Source organism: Mirounga angustirostris, unplaced genomic scaffold, assembly GCF_029215605.1.
Source record: "Mirounga angustirostris isolate CCGP_5_RB_7025 unplaced genomic scaffold, mMirAng1.0.hap1 SCAF_15, whole genome shotgun sequence".
In the NCBI taxonomy this organism is placed as follows: domain Eukaryota; kingdom Metazoa; phylum Chordata; class Mammalia; order Carnivora; family Phocidae; genus Mirounga; species Mirounga angustirostris.
In genome coordinates this window covers 60808927-60828568 of record NW_026991723.1, presented here as the reverse complement: position 1 = coordinate 60828568, position 19642 = coordinate 60808927, and the positions used below count along the sequence as shown (strand labels likewise).

At 37.6% G+C, this 19642-nt stretch overlaps 1 protein-coding gene across 7 annotated transcripts in view; it reads right to left on the bottom strand.

Annotated features, from left to right (window-relative positions):
* The window catches only part of TDRD7 (tudor domain containing 7), a 78157-nt gene that overhangs the window by 53270 nt on the left and 5245 nt on the right, over nt 1-19642 (bottom strand). For 4 of the 7 annotated variants that reach the window (XM_045882738.3, XM_045882740.3, XM_045882744.3 and 1 more), the window contains exons 2-4: nt 8100-8312; nt 5647-5788; nt 4464-4677 (exon numbers count right to left, since the gene is read on the bottom strand). In XM_045882738.3, the coding sequence (XP_045738694.1) occupies nt 4464-4677; nt 5647-5788; nt 8100-8306 (563 nt within the window). In that variant the 5' untranslated portion in view covers nt 8307-8312. Of the gene's footprint in view, nt 1-4463; nt 4678-5646; nt 5789-8091; nt 8317-19642 lie in introns of those variants that run through there. The other 3 variants (XM_045882741.3, XM_045882743.2, XM_045882742.3) reach the window with 3 other exon arrangements.

Sequence of the window (19642 nt, the reverse complement as noted above, 5' to 3'; positions counted from 1 at the left end):
GGGGTCATGAGTTTGAGCCCCACATTGGGTGGAGAGATTACTTTAAATAAACAAATAAATAAACAAACTTAAAAAATTGATAATGTAGAAGTATTCTTTTTTCCCCTCATTCATAAATACATAATTTCATTTGCTGTTTTCAGGGGAAACTTAGGCATTAAGATGTAAGCTGATAAAATACAGATACCTAAAAAAGTATAAAAGTACAAATAACCCCTTAGAATAAATTTTAGTGAATTAAATCTTAATATCTTTAAATTAAAAAACCACAAGCCTATCTATTATGTCAAGGTCATAAATCAAAAGACACTACATGGCCAGCAGCACCCACAGGTACACCCCAAGGCCAACAAGCTATTTACCTTTTAAAACAGGTTATAAAACAGTAATACACAGCATGATCCCATTGCTATTTTTAAAAACTTATATACACACAAATAAAATACATATATATATTTTAAAGATTTATTTATTTTAGAGAGGGGGGAGGGAGAAGCAAAGGGAGAGGGAGAAAGAATCTCAAGCTGACTCCAAGATAAACACAGAGCCTGATGCGAGGCCCAATCTCATGACCACAAGATCATGACCTGAGCTGAAAGCAAGAGTCAGGTGCTTAACCAACCAGGAACCCCTAAAATAGATATATTTTTTAAAGATTTACTTATTTGAGAGAGAGAGAGAGAGAGAGAGAGAGAGAGTAGGGGGAGGAGCAGAAGGAAAGGGCAAGAGAGAATCCTCAAGCAGACCTCCCACTGAGTGCAGAGCCCCATGCAGGGCTCTATCCTAGGACCCTGAGATCATGACCTGAGCCGAAATCGAGAGTCAGACACTTAATCAACTGAGTCACCCAGGTGCCCCCAAAAGATAGATATTTTTTAAATGTTTACATTTATGTTTGGATTAGAGGCAATTTTTTTATTCCTTTTACTTCCTTATGCTTTGCAAATTTTCTATACCATACACATAGTACTTTTGCAATCAGAAAAAAGCAATAAAGGTATTTTAGAAAATATTTCCTACAAATATTTAGGATGTACTAAACATACAATAGTGTTAAACATACAAAGACTCAGAAACTAACAATAAATTTATATTCATTTAGCTTAATACTTGAAAGATGCCTTTATGATCATGGTGTCTGTTGGCTAATGCCAGACAGCCATTTATTCCTATTCAAAGTCCGTGATCTTACTCACTATAATATACACATAGCAATTTCTTCTCTCTTTCTGGGCCTAATGGGAACCTTGACCTTCAGCACTGTATTTATCTATGTTTTATGGATAAAAATATTAAATACCTAATTTAGTAATTTTATCACCTTAATAAAAATACAATGGTCAGGAATTACATTATTTTAGAGATAAACATTTCCTTCCCTCATATAAACCAGAGAAATCACAAATCAATCAGATATCCTTACTCTTGACCGCTTTCTATTTTACTGGTGTCACATGGTAAACTTAGCTTGATACCTACAATATCAGAAAATATCTGTCATGTTATTTTTCTAGAACCTTCCAGTTTGTTAACTGGCAGACATGCATTCTTAATCAGAGGTCCTGAGAAAGGGCTTCTGGGGGGCACGAATCTCCTGAATTAATATACAAAGATGTGTGTATATGTGTACACATTTATTTTTCTGGGAAGATCATTTATACCTTTTATCAGCTTCTCAAAAGATTTGGTGAGTCCTCAAATTTTAAGTTAATAATAGTTTTTACTATTTAATATTACTCTCTCTTTAAAATAAATAGATAAATAAATAAATCTTAAAAAACAAACAAAACAAAACTGATATGCCCCTATAGATGATGTGTCATTTCTCTGGCTGTTTTCAAGATTTTTTCTTTGTCTTTAATTTTTAGTTTAATTATGATGTGTCTTCATGTGAGTTTCAATGAATTTATCCTATTTGGGACCCTCCGAACTCTTGAATCTGTAGGTTTATGTCCTTAGCCAAATTTGAGAAGTTTTCAGCCATTATGTCTTCAAACACTCTTTCAGCCCCACTCTTTGTCTTCTCCTGAGTCTCTCCTGAGACTCTGATAATACACGTTAGACCTTTTCTTATTTTCCCCACAGGTCCCTAAGGCTCTTCTAGGTGTTTTATTTTCAAAGGCCCCTCAGGCTCTACTAGGTGTTTTTCGTTTGTTTGTTTTCCTTTGTTTTTGAGGGAAGTCTACTCTGTTGTTCATATTGGGCCAATTCTATTGCTCTATCTTCAAGTTCACTGATTCTCTTCTCTGTCATATTCATCCTGTCATTGAGCCCAGTGATTTTTTTATTCTGGTATTCCATTTTTTAATACTATAGTTTCCATTTGGTTCTTTTTTTATATGTTCTATTTCTTTGGTGAATTTTCTATTTTTCCACTTTTTTCAAATTATTTGCAACTGTTCACTGAAGCATTTTTAGGAGAGCTGCTTTAAAATTCTTGTCAGATAATTTCAACATCTGATTCATCTTGGTGTTGGCATCTGTCAACTGTCTTTTCTCATTCAAGTTGTCATTATCCTGGTTCTTAGTATAACAAATGATTTTTTTTTATTGTATCCTGGACATTTGGACATATGTTAGGAGACTCTGAATTCTATTTAAAAGTCATATTTTAGCAGGTAGCTACCCTGCTTAGGTTTAGCACATAGCTCCTGGCCCACTTCTGTAGTCTGTAGTTTCAATGATAACTCATTTTTCAGTGCCCTTATGGTGCTATTCTGGTCTGGTACATTTATTTGTTGCTGTTGGGGCTCCTTCTTGATCTCTGCAGGTGCTGCTCATAGGAGCAGAATGTACATCCCTGTACAATGCTGCTAGGTGGAAGGGTGACAACACATTAGGCTGTATGTCAGAAAGCACCATCTTGGGCCTGCTCTTTGGGCTGCTTGGTGCTGGCACAGCCTCCACTCAGTTACTGCTGGTGGTACCTGGAGGAATGGAAGGCACTTACCTAGGTTGCCTATAGCCACTAAGAGACAGGTAGGAGACACCAGACCATGGGATAGAGAATGCCCCCCTGAGACCACAATCCAGAATGTCTAGGTTTTGCTGTCATTTTATAGATTCAATTCAAAATGGATCTTGAAATTTAGGCACACAACTAGAGGAGACGATGGTACCTTTGTCACATACGGGACCCAACCTGTGCTTTGGGTCAAGATCCAGTTTTAACTATGTATTTCCTAGACCTCATCAAAATTGTAATAACTAGCCATAACTAGCGTTAAATATATACCACTATGAAAAATTTCATCTAACATATTAAAAATAATTAATTCTTTCTAAATATTCTAGTATGGGGGGCAGTGCTGGGATTTTTGAACACTGATTTAAAAGGATATTATACAACAAAATTTATTTTATAAAGACATGAAAAGAATGAAAGAATGTGATACTGATCCATCTATATCAGGAGTTGGTAAACTTTTTCTGTAAAGGGTCCACTAGTACACATTTTAGATTTTGCAGGCCATACTATCTCTGCACAACTACTCAACTCTGTGGTTGGCAAAAGCAACCACAGACAACATATAAACAAAGGGATGTGGCTTTGTTTCAATAAAACTTTATTTACAAAAAAACAGGCAATGGGCCAGGTTTGGCCCATGGGTCGTAGTTTGCTGACCTGAATTACATTATAAGATTTAGAGCCATGGGCGCCTGGGTGGATCAGTTGGTTAAGCGACTGTCTTCAGCTCAGGTCATGATCCTGGAGTCCCTGGATCGAGTCCCACATCGGGCTCCCTGCTCAGCAGGGAGCCTGCTTCTCCCTCTGACCCTCCCAACCTCATGTGCTTTCTCTCTCTCATTCTCTCTCAAATAAATAAAAAAAGTCTTAAAATAAAAAGAAAGATTTAGAACCAGAAAGGAACTTTGAGATCACCTAGTTTAACATTTTCATTAAATGAATGAGAAAACCACAGCCCAAAAGATGAAATAATTTCACTCGTTCACCTGGCTAGTAAATGGCAGCACCCAAACTATGACTTTAAGCTTGCTCTTAATTCTGTCCAATATTCTGATACACGGATGTATGATGCTACTGTATAATTATGGATATGATTATTAGAGCATAGTAGAATGTGCAAATCAGTAAGATTTTACCAAAAATTTACAAAAGTAATTATAAGAAAGGTTTTCAGAAAAAAATTGTAAGTTATGCTGAAACAGCATCTTAAAATAACTTGTTAGAGTTTTTTTTTTTCCTCTGAGAGCTTTCAATGTGAATTTTATAAGGAGAGATTACCAAAAATGCAGAGAAAATATAAAATGAAGATATTCAGACAATGACATTGAGGTAGCAAGAAAAGTGGCCTTGTAGTAATGATGCATTTCCCTTCCACACGTGAACTTACATTAGATATAACAGAGTATTTCCTTCTTATCCTGAACATACATTTTTAACATTTATTATCCTACGTTCACCATACTTTTCTCCTTTTAGCCAGGTAAAGCCCAAATACCTGTTGTTGGTAGACATGGTCACATGCCTCTGCACTGGAACGTCTTTGAATACTTCACTTCCAATAGTTGTGTGTAATGTGTAAGGCGGCATTTCAGCATCAGACTTAACTCCAAGAGAGTTTCCTTTGTCTCTTAACAGTGTTGGGTTAGGTTTTTTGCTGATAGAAAAATCTGAAGAAATTCCTGGTTGTCTGAGGGTTGCTTTTGGTTTTCCTAAGAAGTTAGGCATACATAATAAAATCAATTAGCTTCCCAAAAGTCTAGTTTTCACTACGCCACTCCCCTGTCCAGATGTTTTCTGTGGGTCTCTATCCTCAGAACAGTTTGTAAGAACACGAGGAAGTTGCCACTACAGGGTTTGTCAGTGGGGGAAGAACAGATTGGTATTTAGCAGGTGAGATTCTTTACAATGTGGCTTCGTATGTTCAACTAGCCAGTTATCATCCGTCTACTCAGCACTCAGCCCTTCAGTGGCAGCCACCTCGTGCTGCCACAAATGCACAATACTCAGTCCTCCTAGCTCTTCTCCATCAACTTAAACTCTTCCCACCGTCTGAGGTCTGGGTCAAGTCCCCCTTCACCATGAAGCCCTCCATTGCCATTCTCACCACAACTGCTCCCTTGTTGAAAACGGTCACTGTGGCATTCAGGCATCTACTCTTTTAATTACCATTGAACTATATCTTGAGAATTTAATTTTAGAATGATTATAAGCTACTTGAGATGAGTGTTCAGTAAACACTGGCTGAGTTGCCTACAACACCTTTGTATATTATATAATTCATGGTTTTTTTCCTGAAAATAGAGGATTTTAGTATAAAAGTATAAAGACATGATTTGCTAAATAAGGCATTAAATCCTAGGTTCTTGGTTCATCCAACATTTTGGATTAGGCTTTACCCCAAATAACTTAAAAGAATAAAGCAATACTTTGCCACAATAAGCTTAATTAAAATCTATTCTGAGTTATTTCACGCTGCATAATAACTTAGTAAATTATGCTCATCATCTGGTGATGGAAGTCAATTTTAAATGGAAATACTAACTTTAGGATTTCCCCCTTGACATGTGAATGTTAACAAACAGAGGTGTTTATCATGAATACAAGCAATGCTTCCATAATTCCATATGACGATGTATTCATAGACAGGCTTAAAATTTTAGCATATGAAAAGAGCTTACCTTCTAGAAAAAATGGCATGGTTTTCTTTACTCTCATCTGACAATTAACTTGCCGCCCGGTTTTCCTTTTAGAACTCCTCTGACGAGCCACAAGCTGAGCAATTCTTGCAGTTTCTGTACAGGCCATGGCATAGCAGGTAATCTATTCACGAGAGGCAAGGTGAGAGGAGAAACATTTCTCAGATTCACTGGTGCCTAGAGGCTCATTTTTAAAAGTGGATCTTAGCGAGTTTACACGTCCCAAATCAAACTCTATGCAAATATTTACATCTCTCTCCTCGATACTGATAGAGCAACATTACAAACATCACATATTCTACAAGAGAAACCACGAATAGTCTAGCACATTGAATAATCTTTCCTCAAATTGAAAATTGTATTTATTCCTTAAATAGGTATTCATTAAGCATCTACAATGTGCTAGGTACTATGGGATTAACAAATGAACCAGAAGAAACCTGTGTTCCACATATTATCTCATATAATCCTCGAGATATATTTTATTCCCATTTTATACATGGGTAATGGAGGCTCAGGAAAGTTAAGCAAACTTCTTAAGTCACACAGCTAGGCTATCTCTCTGAATCCTAAGTACGTACTCATAATTGCTATTTGTATTACCTCTCAAAGACCACCCAATCCTAATCTTGTCACTGAAGTGGATTAACTGGGTGACTTGGGAAAAATCAGTTTACCTCCCACATCTTAGTATTCTCAGCTGTAAGGAGGGAGTGGGCTTAGATCTGGGGTTTTCAAGCTGTTCAATGGCAGCTCAGGGGCCTCGCAGTGGCAGTGGCAGAGGAATGAGGGCAAGGCAGGGCAACCTGAGGCCCTGGACCCAGTGGCACCTGCTTAAAACACAGCAGCTCAACTTTTCATCTTTTGAAAAAAACCGGTGTGATACATAGGAGTTTTTTTTCAAGTATGTAAGTCTCTAAAAGCCCCATCATAGTGTTAAAAAGTCTCTGATTCTAAGTTGAAATCAAGAACAGGAAAGCAACGAGGCTTTACATAAGCCAAGGCATACTCTATTCTTTGGCCCAGTATTTCTATTCCTGAAAATATATTACAAGAACATGATTGAAAGGAAGAAAAATTTACATACCGAAAATGTGCAATAGGGGTTATTTTAATAATCAAAACTTGGAAACATTAAAAATGTTCCTAATAGGAGAGCAGGGTTGAGTAAATTATAGCCTAGTAACCATATGAGGCATTATTAATATATTAATTAATTCATGAAGACATTTGATCATTCACACATTCAAACACGTATTTATTAAGCACCAACTATTAGCGGTGAAAAAACAATCATTCATCCTCAAGAAACTTACAAAAAAAAAGACACAAAGAGACTAAATAGAACACACTGTGTCAAGTGCTATCTTGGATGTATTACAAAGTGCCAAGGAGACAGAAAGGGGGCTTAAAGCTCTGTGGGAGAATCAGGGATGTTGAAACAAGTTTTATTATTAATATGATAGTTAATTAATTTATACATGCTCCTTATAAAAATTATTACAGATCAGGTGAGTCTTCCCTTTGATCACTCTCCCAATCATGGTCCCCTTTTCTCTCCTCTACTGCCTTCCCTATGCCACCAAACAGAACAACAACTATTACAAGTTTTGGGGAGAAATAACCCAGATCTGTTATATCTATTTACACATGCAGAAATGTACCCAGAAGAATGTGCTGTTTGGGGAGGTGGGTGCTTTTTGTCTTTTGGACAATGGTTTGTCTATATCTTTCACACTGTGCATTGGGCAGACACCAAGAGGTGAAACTGCTGGGTCACAGGGTATGTGCAATAAAACATTTCATTACTACACCAAATTGCTATGTTATACATAAAATATTCTTCCAGAGAAACTAAAAAATTTAAATACCATGATCATAATGATGTGAAGGCCAGAACAGCCTAGAGAAAGAAGGAATTCAAGACAAGGAGAATGGTAGGGATAACCCTGTAATAATCAAAGTGCTGAATGATCCATTAGGGATTGAACGAGGGTCCAGAAAATAGGAACAGATAGGAATGAGGTAAAACAATGAGAATTTATAAGTATCTATTAGCTTTGGTACTAGGAGGTCATTATGACCTGGGCAAAAACAGTTGTAGCAGGTTTATAATGCATGGGGTGTGACACTTGGCAGTTAGGTCTCCAGTACACTTATTTTGCTTGAACGCTGAAGACTGGGTAAACTTTAACTTTAAAATGTTTTATTTAATGTGGTTAGAGTCTTATTTTTACAATGAAAAGAATTTGAGGGAAAAAGTAAAAGACATCAGAATCTAGGTTGCGCTTTGGATGCTGTTCTTTCACTACCAATCTCAAACCACTTAGCTAGTACTTTTCACTTTGACTTCTATTCTAGTTAGGAGATTAGAAGTGCCAGGCAGGCAATTAAGATTGGTTTGACTCTTGTGACATGCACAATTACCTTCTTACCTCTCCAGATCTACTAGTCTCTATCCTCACAACTGCTGGCACACTTCTCAGATAGGCTTCTAGTGTAGGGTAACCTAACTGCTTAAAGGGGATCCAGTCTCCAGTCAAGGATCTGTACTCTCCTTGGAGTCGGGGTAATGCTATTCCGTTCTTATGAGACTGTAGGACAGCTCGTAGCATTTTTGAAACCAGATCTGCTTCCAGCATCTTCACCTATAAGAACATAATAGAAGGTTACTATAATAGGATTCATTAGTCTGTGGATTCAAATAGATTTTCAGAGTGTACACGTGTTAGATTATCCCATCAACTATTACAGAATATTTTCTGTGCTATTACAATACAGAGAAATAACTGCTATGGTGGAGAAAAGCACAGAATACTATGAGAAGACAGGGAAGTCAGATGGGCAAAAAGACTAGTCTGGGGAGGGAAGGGAATTTTTCCCAGATAAGGGGAGGCCTGAATGGAATCCTAAAGGACATGAAGGAATCAGCCAGGCAAGGAGGAAAAGGGTGTGTGGGCTAAGGATGGGGAGAGGTATCAACCTCAAGTAAAGGGAACAGGAAGTTCAAAAGGCACAGAGTTCAGAGAGAAGTACATGGTTGATTCTGAGGAATTCCAGGCAGTCAAGTGGCTGGACATAACTGAACAAAGACTCTAAGGTTATAAGCTGAGGACTGAAAGAGGTGGAGAGAGGCAGATCCAGATGAGACCCCTATATTATGTTAACATGTGCATTTTGGCAAACATAATGTGGGGCCTTAGAGATTTTTTAAACAGGGGAATAAAGTGATCAACTCTGCATTTTAGAAAAGGTAACTATTCAGTAGTGGGGAAGATAAATGCAAAGGAGAAAAACTGATAAGTTGTCAAGATACGTGGAAATGTGGAGACTTGAAAACAGGGCCCTGGGAATAAACAAAAAATCAATTTAAGAGGTGATTAGGAGGTAGAATCAACAGAAATTGATTAACTGGTTTGTATAATGAGGGAAGTTCCCAAGTTTCTAGCTTAGAAACATGGTGGGAAGTAATGACCCACACTGAGATGAGGTAGAACAGGTTTGTAAGAGAGGAAGAGAATGAATTCCTTTGGGACATATGGAGGCTGGGATGCTTGTAGGTCAGCCACACAGATATATTAACTAGGAATTCAGGTTAGAGATCTGAGGTGGATTTAGAGTTGCTGGCCTTCAACATATATGTGGTATTTGGTATCCAGGGGGTCAAAAATAAGGTTAAGGATGGACCTCTATGGAAGGCTGTCATTAAAGCATGGGCAGAGAAAGAAGAACCTATAAAAGGCTGAGAAAAAGTAACCAGAGAGATAGAAGTCGAAAAGGCAGAGCTGGTGTCATATAAACAAAAAGAGGAAAGAACCAAGAAGAATGGTATATTCAAAGTGTCATACACAGCAGACAGGTCAAGCAAGAGAAAAAATGAATTTTCATTGGTCAGTAACTGGCATTTTTCAAGATTAACCACTCATATTCTCTTTGGACTAATAGTAAATGGAATGGTGATACAATGGCAGAATGACATTCAAGAAGCCAGGAAAAGTGGACTTAGGAAGGCAAGCCATGGACAACTTGTTAAAAAAATTCTTCCTTCAGGGCCCCTGGGTGGCTCAGTTGGTTAAGCAACTGCCTTCAGCTCAGGTCATGATCCTGGAGTCCCTGGATCGAGTCCCGCATCGGGCTCCCTGCTCGGCGGGGAGCCTGCTTCTCCCTCTGACCCTCCCCGCTCTTGTGCTCTCTCTCTCTTTCATTCTCTCTCTCAAATAAATAAAATCTTTAAAAAAAAAAAATTCTTCCGTCAACAGTGCTACCCAACAGAACCTTCTGTGCTGATGGAAATGTTTTAATGCTGTCCAATACACGTGGTGACTAAGCACTTGAAGTGTGGCCAGCACGACTGAGGAACTGAATTTTTAATTTAATTGGAATTAAATGTGGCTAGTGGATACTATATTGGACAGTACAGAGTTCTAGACAGTCTTATTCTTTCTCTGGTTTAGAAAACAAGAAGGAGGCATAGTCTACAGTGCTAGCATTTCCCTCCTTTGTCCATTTTGAAAAGGAGATATGATATCAGCTTCTTTGTGAGTGCTCTTAATTATAAATATGATACTCAAATGACAGCGAGGTTTACATGGCAAATAACCTAAATACTCATTATATACTTCCCTCTGCTAAATATTAACTCTGTTCAAATAGTCACCACCAGCACCAACATTTAATTAATACTATGTGTATATACACAATGTGCAGTATAATAGTATTTGAAAGGGGAATGTGATAAAGACATATATTGTAAACCTTATGGCAACCACTAAAAATTTTTAAAGAAGCATAATTAATAGGCCAGTAGTAAAGATAAAGCAGGATAAAAAGTTAAACCAAAAAGCAATTAGATGTACACCTGAAACTATATACTACCATATGTAAACTATCCTGGAATTAAAAAAAAAAAAGCAATTGGAAGTAAAAAAAAAAATTAGGCAAACACGGGGGGGCAGAAACAACAACCACCACAAAGAACAGATAACACAAATAGAAGACATGTGGCAAAATGGTAGATTTAAAGCCAACCACAGCAATAATTACATCAAATGTAAATGTTGAAAATATCTCAATAAAAATTTAGGTTTGGTGGAGTGGATATAAAAGACTTACCTACACACTATATACGAGAAACAACATAGGTTCAAAGTAAAAAAATAGAAAAAGATATGCCATATTAATTAATACCAAAACAAGGAATATCACCCAGGATAAGGACAGACATTACATAATTAAGGAGTTAATTCATCAGAAAGATATAAGAATCCCAATGTGACTGCACCAAATATCAGCGCTTCAAAACACATGAAGCAGAAACCAATAGAACTGAAAGAATAAATATCTTCACAATTATTTGGAAAATTCAACACTTCTTTCTCAGTAATTGGCAGAACGAGTAAACAAGAAATCAGTAAGGATATAGAAGAGCTGATTAACAACATCAACCAAACTGACCTAACCGATATTTATAGAAGACCCTACCCCAATAATAGCAGAATACACATTCTTTTCAAGAGCACGTGGGGCATTCACCAAAACAGAATATATTCTGGGACTTAAGACAATCCTTGACCAATTTAGAATAGCTGAAATTATACAAAGAGTATCCCATGACCAGAAAAAAATTAAATTAGGTATCAGTAACAGAAAAATATGTGGACAATCCCTACGTATTTGCAATTTAATGACGTTTCTAAAACACCAAGGGTCAGAAAGGAAGCCTCCTTCAGAACAAAAACATCAGAAAATATTTTTAAATAAATGAAAACACAATGTACAGAAGTTTGCTGGATGCCATTAAAACAATATTTAAAGAGAATTTTGTAGCATTATATGCCTATGTTAGAAAAGAAGAAAGGTCCCAATTCAGTGATCTAATCTACTATCTTGAGAAGAGAGAGCAAATTATACCAAAAGTAAGAAAAAGGAAGAAGTAATAAAAATGAGAGCAAAATTAATATCGAACTGATGAAACACATCAGTAATGAAATAGAGAAGTTAAAGAAAAAAATCATGAAACCAAAACTAGTTTTTTAAAAACATCAATAAAATTGATAAAGAAAAAGAGAAGACACAAATTATTATTAATGGGATTAAAGAACAGGCCATCAATACAGGTCATATAGCCATTAAAAAGCAAATATAATGAATAACTTACGCCAATAATTTTGGTCAGTTAGATGAAATGGAGTAAATTCATTGAAAGACACAAATTCTAAAGCTTATTCAAGAAGATATAAATAACCTTAATATCCCTGTATCTGTTAGAGAAGTTGAATTTGTAGTTAAAAACCTTCACATAAGGAAAACTCAAACCCAGATGATTTTATTGTCAATTCTACCAAAACTTCAAGAAAAAATAATGCTACTTCTACACAAACTCTTCCAAACAACACAGGGGAAGGGAATACTTCTAAACTAATTTTATGAGGCCAGCATTATGCTGATACTGAAACCAGAAAAAACATTGTAAGAAAAGCACAAACCAACATCCCTCATTAACATAATTGCAAAAATTCCTAACAAAATATTAACAAACCAAATCTAACAATATGTAAGAAGGATAACACATCATGATCAACTATGGTTTACTCTAGAAATGCAAGACTGGTTCAACATTCATAAATCAACCAATGTAACTAACTATATCAACAGACTAAAGGAGAAAAACCACATGATATCAATAGGTGAAGAAAAGACATTTGACAAAGTTCAAAATCATTTATGATAAGAACTCTCAGAAAGTAAGAATAGAAGGGGACCTCCTCAACCTGATAGAGAATATCTGAGGAAAACCCACAGCTAACATAATATGTAACAAGAAAAGAATGAATGCTTTCTCCCTAAGATTGGTAAAAGGACAAGAATGTTCACTCTCTTCATTCCTATTCATTATCACACTGGAGGTCCTTGCCAGTGCAAAAAGACTGATTTCAAGACTTACTATAAAAGTATATTAATCAAAGTAATGTATTGTCAAAAGGACAGTCACATCAATGGAACAGAATACATAATCCAGAAATAGACCAACACATACATAGTCAAGTGATTTTTGACAGTTACCAAAAAAATTCAATGGACAAAGTTCAAGACTGCTGTCTAGCTTGAAAAAGCTAAAACTGTAAAACGTCTAGAAAAAAACAAAGGAGTAAATCTTTGCAATCTTGGGTTTGGCTAAGATTTTATTTTAGAACACAGAAGAAAGAATTGACAAATTGGATCTCATCAAAATTTTAAATTTCTGCTCTTTTAAATTTAAATTTCTGTTGAGAAAATGAAAAGACAAGCCACAGACTGAAAGAATATATTTTCTTTTTTTGTTGTTTCTTCTATTTTTTTAAAATTTTATTATGTTATGTTAGTCACCATACATCATTAGTTTTTGATGTAGTGATCCACGATCCATTGTTTTCATATAACACCCAGTGCTCCATGCAGTCCTAGGAACATATTTGTTGATTCATTATGCAATTCATTATGCAGTCCTAGCAACAGCAATCAGACAACAAAAAGAAATAAAAGGTATTCAAATTGGCAAAGAAGAAGTCAAACTCTCTTTTTGCAGACGACATGATACTTTATGTGGAAAACCCAAAAGACTCCACCCCCAAATTACTAGAACTCATCCAGCAATTCAGTAATGTGGCAGGATACAAAATCAATGCACAGAAATCAGTTGCTTTCTTATACACTAACAACGCAACTGTAGAAAGAGAAATTAAAGAAACAATTCCATTTACAATAGCACCAAAAACCGTAGTAAGATATCTCGGAATAAACCTAACCAAAGAGGTAAGGGATCTGTACTCTAGGTACTACAAAACACTCATGAAAGAAATTGAAGAAGACACAAAAAGATGGAAAAATATTCCATGCTCATGGATCGGAAGAATAAACATTGTTAAAATGTCTATGCTACCCAGAGCAATCTATACCTTCAATGCCATCCCGATCAAAATTCCAATGACATTTTTCAAAGTGCTGGAACAAACAATCCTAAAATTTGTATGGAATCAGAAAAGACCCCGAATCACCAAGGAGATGTTGAAAAAGAATATATTTTCAGAACACAACTGGTAAAGGACTGGTAACCAGTATATATAAACAGCACTCAAAACTCAATAAGAAAACAAAGAGCCCAATTTAAAATGTGCAAAATATTTGAACACATACTAAGTTTACTAAAGTAGAGATGTAGACGGCCAAAAAACACATTATTCTTTAGGGAAATGAAAATTAAATCTGCAATGAGGCATCACTTACCCATCCATTAGAATAGCTTAAACTTCTAAAAAACCAACAATATGAAGTGCTGATAAGAATGCAGAGCTACTAGAATTCTCGTACATGTCTGGTGGGCTTGCAAAACAGTACTTTGAAAAAAAACAGCTTGGCAGTTTCTTATGAAGTAAGAAGCATATACTTATCATACAATCCAAAAAACTTACATGTATGTCATTACCCAAGAGAAATAATTACATATGTTCATACAAAAACCTGTAATTAAATATTTATAGTAGCTTTATTCATAATTACCACCAAATTAGAAACACTCCAAATGTCTATCAGCAGGTCAATGAATCAACAAATATGGTACATCCATGTGGTGAAGTACTATTCAGCAATTAAAAGGAACAAACTATTGATACATAAAACTATATGGATGACTCTCACATTATGCTAAGTGGAAGAAGACAGACACAAAAGACTATATGCTATATGATTCTATTTATGTAACATTCTGGAAAAGGCAAAACTATATGCATAGAAATTAGATCAGTGGTTGCCAAGGGATGGGAGTATAGGGAGGGGATGGACTACAGAGAAGGCACAGCGCAATTTGGGGGAGTGATGGAAATATTCTATATCTTGATTGACAAACTATGTAAGTTTGTCAAAATCCATAGTACTGTAAACCAAAAAAAGGTGACTTTTATTATATGTAAAGTATGTATCAGTAAGTCTGAGAGAAAGAAGTTCTTTCAAGTTGTGCCACTTTGCAGGCAACTCTCACCTTCTCATATACACTGTCCTGGCTCCTGGCAACCACTAATCTGCTTTCTGTCAGGACAGATCACTTTTGCCTGGTGTTCTTGAGTTTCATCCATGTTTCCCCATTTATCAGCAAATACTTCTTATACTATGATAAGCAATATTTCACTGTGTAGACATGCCACAATTTATTTATCCATCTGAATGTTGATAGGCATTTGGGTTGCTTCCAATTTGGGGGTATTATAAATAAAGCTGCTTTGAATAGTATAAATCTTCGGGTAGACATATGTTTTTCTTTCTCTTGTGAGAATCCAAATTCTGAGATTTGGATTTTCTAAGAGTTTAATATACATAATAATTCTGGGAGCAAAGTATTCTCACTTTATAGATGAGAAAACCAAAGCTCAGGGAAGTTAAATAACCAAGATATGAGAAGGTATATGGAAGCCACTCACAGGGATGGTACAGATTCCAAGTCAGTGAGATGGACAGGCACTCTAAAGAGTAGACAGAAAATTCATGGCAGCAAAAGATGACAGCTGCAGAGTCTCAGAACCTCCATTCCCTTTGGGAGGGACCCTTCAAGCGTGTTGGGTAGCAGCTCAGAGAGGATGGCTTTGGGACCTATATTTCAAGGTTGCCAGAAGTTAAATCTAAAGTGTAAATTCTGGCTCTTAAGTAGTATACTCCCAATGTAAGAGACAGACTTTGATTTGTAATGGTTCCTGACTCAACAGTCAAAGATCACTGAACCTTTACCACACAGTTATTTCTTCAAGTAGGAAAAACCATAATGGAGGCTGGCCAAGTTCTAATATGCAAGAGGAAAAACCAAAGGATAACCTACTAACCTCTCAGAGCAAAGCCTCCCCAACTTTTTTACCCCCACCTTTCCCACCTTCTTTCCTTCAAAACTGTCCCTCCAACCTGTTCATCTAGAGCTCTTCTGAGTAAAGTTGGACTTTGCATCTCTGTGTATCTCCAAATGGGCCTTGACTATGAATTATGGACATGTGATGTGTAGATATGATGCCAGGTGGTCAGCACACATGTAGGAATACACCCACTTGGGTGTGAGCAGTGCCTGGATCTGTTTAGACTAGACTGTTTATGACATTTGGCTCTTCCCCAGTCAGAAGTACTATAAATTCCTGCTGAGAGTTTCAGTAGGAGGGACTTATCCTTCACCTTGAGAAGGAGTTTCTACTGCCTCCTCCTTCCCTTCTTTCTGGAAAGAGCATCTGTTCCATTACCACCTCTTCACTGTGGTCTACTTTTCCCAGCTACATTAGTGGGTGGGCGAAATCACTAATTTGTGGGAGTAAAAAAAATTCTCATAAATCCATTCTACTCACTAATGGACATCCTATGACTAAAACATAATGGAACTCCAATATGATGCTGGCTCGAAAGGACAAGTCTAATCTCATCTTAGAAGCTAACCAGAGACTGGTTCTATAGGCTGCCCTATGTGAAAGCCTTCTACTCCTTCCACCCTTGGGAGAATCACTTCAGACCACTTTCTCTGAAATGTCCCCTCTACCTTCCTAAGTTCTGCTCTGAAAGAACTGCCTGCCAGCAAGGATCTCCCAAACATTAACAATTTGGGGGTGCCTCTAACCAGTAATTGATATATTGATTTTGATTTGATTGTGGGGAGAGACGAGGGATTGCAGAAGGCTGTGCCCATGCCTCCTCTTGCTGGTGTCTCCAAGTTCAATATCACTGTGCAAAGAGCACTTATTTTCCTGGGACAAACCCTTTCTCCTGGGGCTCTGATCCCCTTCTCTGTAAAATGAAGCAACTCATGTGAGACAGGAGTCCATCAAAATCCTAAAGGAGAACACAGGCAGCAACCTCTTTGACCTCAGCTGAAGCAACTTCTTCCTAGAAACATCGCCAAAGGCAAGGGAAGCAAGGGCAAAAATGAACTATTGGGACTTCTTCAAGATAAAAAGCTTTTGCAAAGCAAAAGAAATAGTCAACAAAACCAAAAGACAACCGACAGAATGGGAGAAGATATTTGCAAATGACATATCAGATAAAGGGCTAGTATCCAAAATCTATAAAGAACTTATCAAACTCAACACCCAAAGAACAAAGAATCCAATCAAGAAATGGGCAGAAGACATGAACAGACATTTTTCCAAAGAAGACATCCAAATGGCCAACAGACACATGAAAAAGTGCTCAATATCGCTTGGCATCAGGGAAATCCAAATCAAAACCTCAATGAGATACCACCTCACACCAGTCAGAATGGCTAAAATTAACAAGTCAGGAAACAACAGATGTTGGCGGGGATGCGGAGAAAGGGGAACCCTCCTACACTGTTGGTGGGAATGCAAGCTGGTGCAGCCACTCTGGAAAACAGTATGGAGGTTCCTCAAAAAGTTGAAAATAGAGCTACCATATGATCCAGCAATTGCACTACTGGGTATTTACCCCAAAGATACAAAAGTAGGGATCCGAAGGGGTACGTGCACCCCGATGTTTATAGCAGCAATGTCCACAATAGCCAAACTGTGGAAAGAGCCAAGATGTCCATCGACAGATGAATGGATAAAGAAGATGTGGTATATATATACGATGGAATATTATGCAGCCATCAAAAGGAATGAGATCTTGCCATTTGCAATGACGTGGATGGAACTGGAGGGTATTATGTTGAGTGAAATAAGTCAAACAGAGAAAGACATGTATCATATGATCTCACTGATATGAGGAATTCTTAATTGCAGGAAACAAACTGAGGGTTGCTGGAGTGGGGGGTGGGGTGGGAGGGATGGGGTGACTGGGTGATAGACACTGGGGAGGGTATGTGCTCTTGTAAGCGCTGTGAATTGTGCAAGACTGTTGAATCTCAGATCTGTACCTCTGAAACAAATAATGCAATATATGTTAAGAAAAAAAAAAAAGAAGAAGAAGAAGGTAGCGGGAGGGGAAGAATGAAGCGGGGGAAATCGGAGGGGTAGACGAACCATGAGAGACGATGGACTCTGAAAAACAAACAGGGTTCTGGAGGGGAGGGGGATGGGAGGATGGGTTAGCCTGGTGGTGGGTATTGAGGAGGGCACATTCTGCATGGAGCACTGGGTGTTATGCACAAACAATGAATCATGGAACACTTCATCTAAAACTAATGATGTAATGTATGGAGATTAACATAAGAATTAAAAAATAAATAAATAAATAAATGAAGCAACTCAGTATTAGTGGTTCTCAGCTCCTTACCACCATCACCACGTGATACATGAAGATAGACAGGCTGACATTCACAATTCCCCCACTCCTAACTATCTCCGTGGTGATCACTCTAGTCCATGCTAACAACATCTCTTGCCTGGATTGGGGTAACTGCCTCCTAGCTGGTCTTAGCTTCCACTTCATCTCTTAGGATCTATTCTCCATACAGGAGCCACACCGCTCCCTGCCTCAGCTCCTTTGGGTATTTGCTCAAAAGTTACCTTCTCAGCACGGCCTTCCCTGGCCACCCTATCCAAAATCAGAACTGTTATGCTGGCTATCCAGTGTTCCCTACACCCCTTCCCTACCTTATTTCACTCCTTCGCACTTATCACCACCCAGTATTCCTTATTTAATTATACCATCTGTTTCCCCAACTTGATTATGAGCTCCATGAAAGCTGGAATTTGTGAGGTTTTGTTCACTACTGAATCCCTAGTGCCTAGCCCACAACAAGAGCTCAATAAATACTGGATGAATGAATGAGAAATCCTCCATCTATCTAATACTCCTTTTCTACTTACTAAAATAGAGCATAATGCATGTGAGCTATTAAAGGAATCATCTTTAATTTACTTTATTAAAAAACGATTTCCAGGGGTGCCTGGGTGGCTCAGTCATTAAGAGTCTGCCTTCAGGGGCGCCTGGGTGGCTCAGTTGGTTAAGCGACTGCCTTCGGCTCAGGTCATGATCCTGGAGTCCTGGGATCGAGTCCCACATCGGGCTCCCAGCTCAGCGGTGAGCCTGCTTCTCCCTCTGACCTTCTCCCCTCTCATGCTGTTTCTCTCTCGCGCACTCTCTAATACATAAATAAATAAAATCTTAAAAAAAAGAGTCTGCCTTCGGCTCAGGTCATGATCCCAGGGTCCTGGGATGGAGCCCCACATCGGGCTCCCTGCTCTGCGGGAAGCCTGCTTCTCCCTCTTCTACTCCCCCTGCTTGTGTTCCCTCTCTCTGTCAAATAAATAAATAAAATCTTTGAAAAAAAAAAAAGACGACTTCCAAATTTTAATGATTGTTATTAACTAAGACAGCCACTTATGTCACCAAGCTGTGGTTGAATCAGGTAGATTATTTCAAGGCCCTTTCACTCTGAGCTAGTGTTCTCAACGAGTAGGCCCAGGTCAGGGACACAGTGCTACCGTAAGTTCACACATCCCGATGAGCTGTAGGCACTGTCTGTATACCAGTAATACTTACATGTATTCCTGTTTTTCAAACAGTGTGCATATACTGTTGGGATTCACAAACAAACGGATACTGATTTCACAAGAGCTTTCAGTAGCTGTAAGTTTTTGGAGGGAAAGGTGGTCCCTTGGACTATGAGACTGAAGATCTCAAAGCTGGGGAGAAGCAGTTAAGCACAGTAAAGCCTGGGAGGGAAAATGTGACTATACATCTTGTGCAGATGTAAGGCGGTATTCTCATGCTTGTCAATTTCTTCCAGTTGGATTTGTGATTCCTACATTAACGTTATTACTCTGGGCAATGGACAAAAAGAAAGTTACAACTAGAGCTTTAAAAAAATCATTATTTTCTAATCTATATTGCTTTAAAATGCTCTAAATTTTAATTCCTTGATTGTCATAGCATTTTTTGAGATTTTCTGAAGATGGCAATTACACTCAATAACTTTTGGAAAAAGCATACAATACTTTCCTCTAATTGTAAAAATGAAGTTTATTATGTTGAATGTCATCCATTAGAAGCACAAGAGGAAGTTTATGGGAATTGCAAC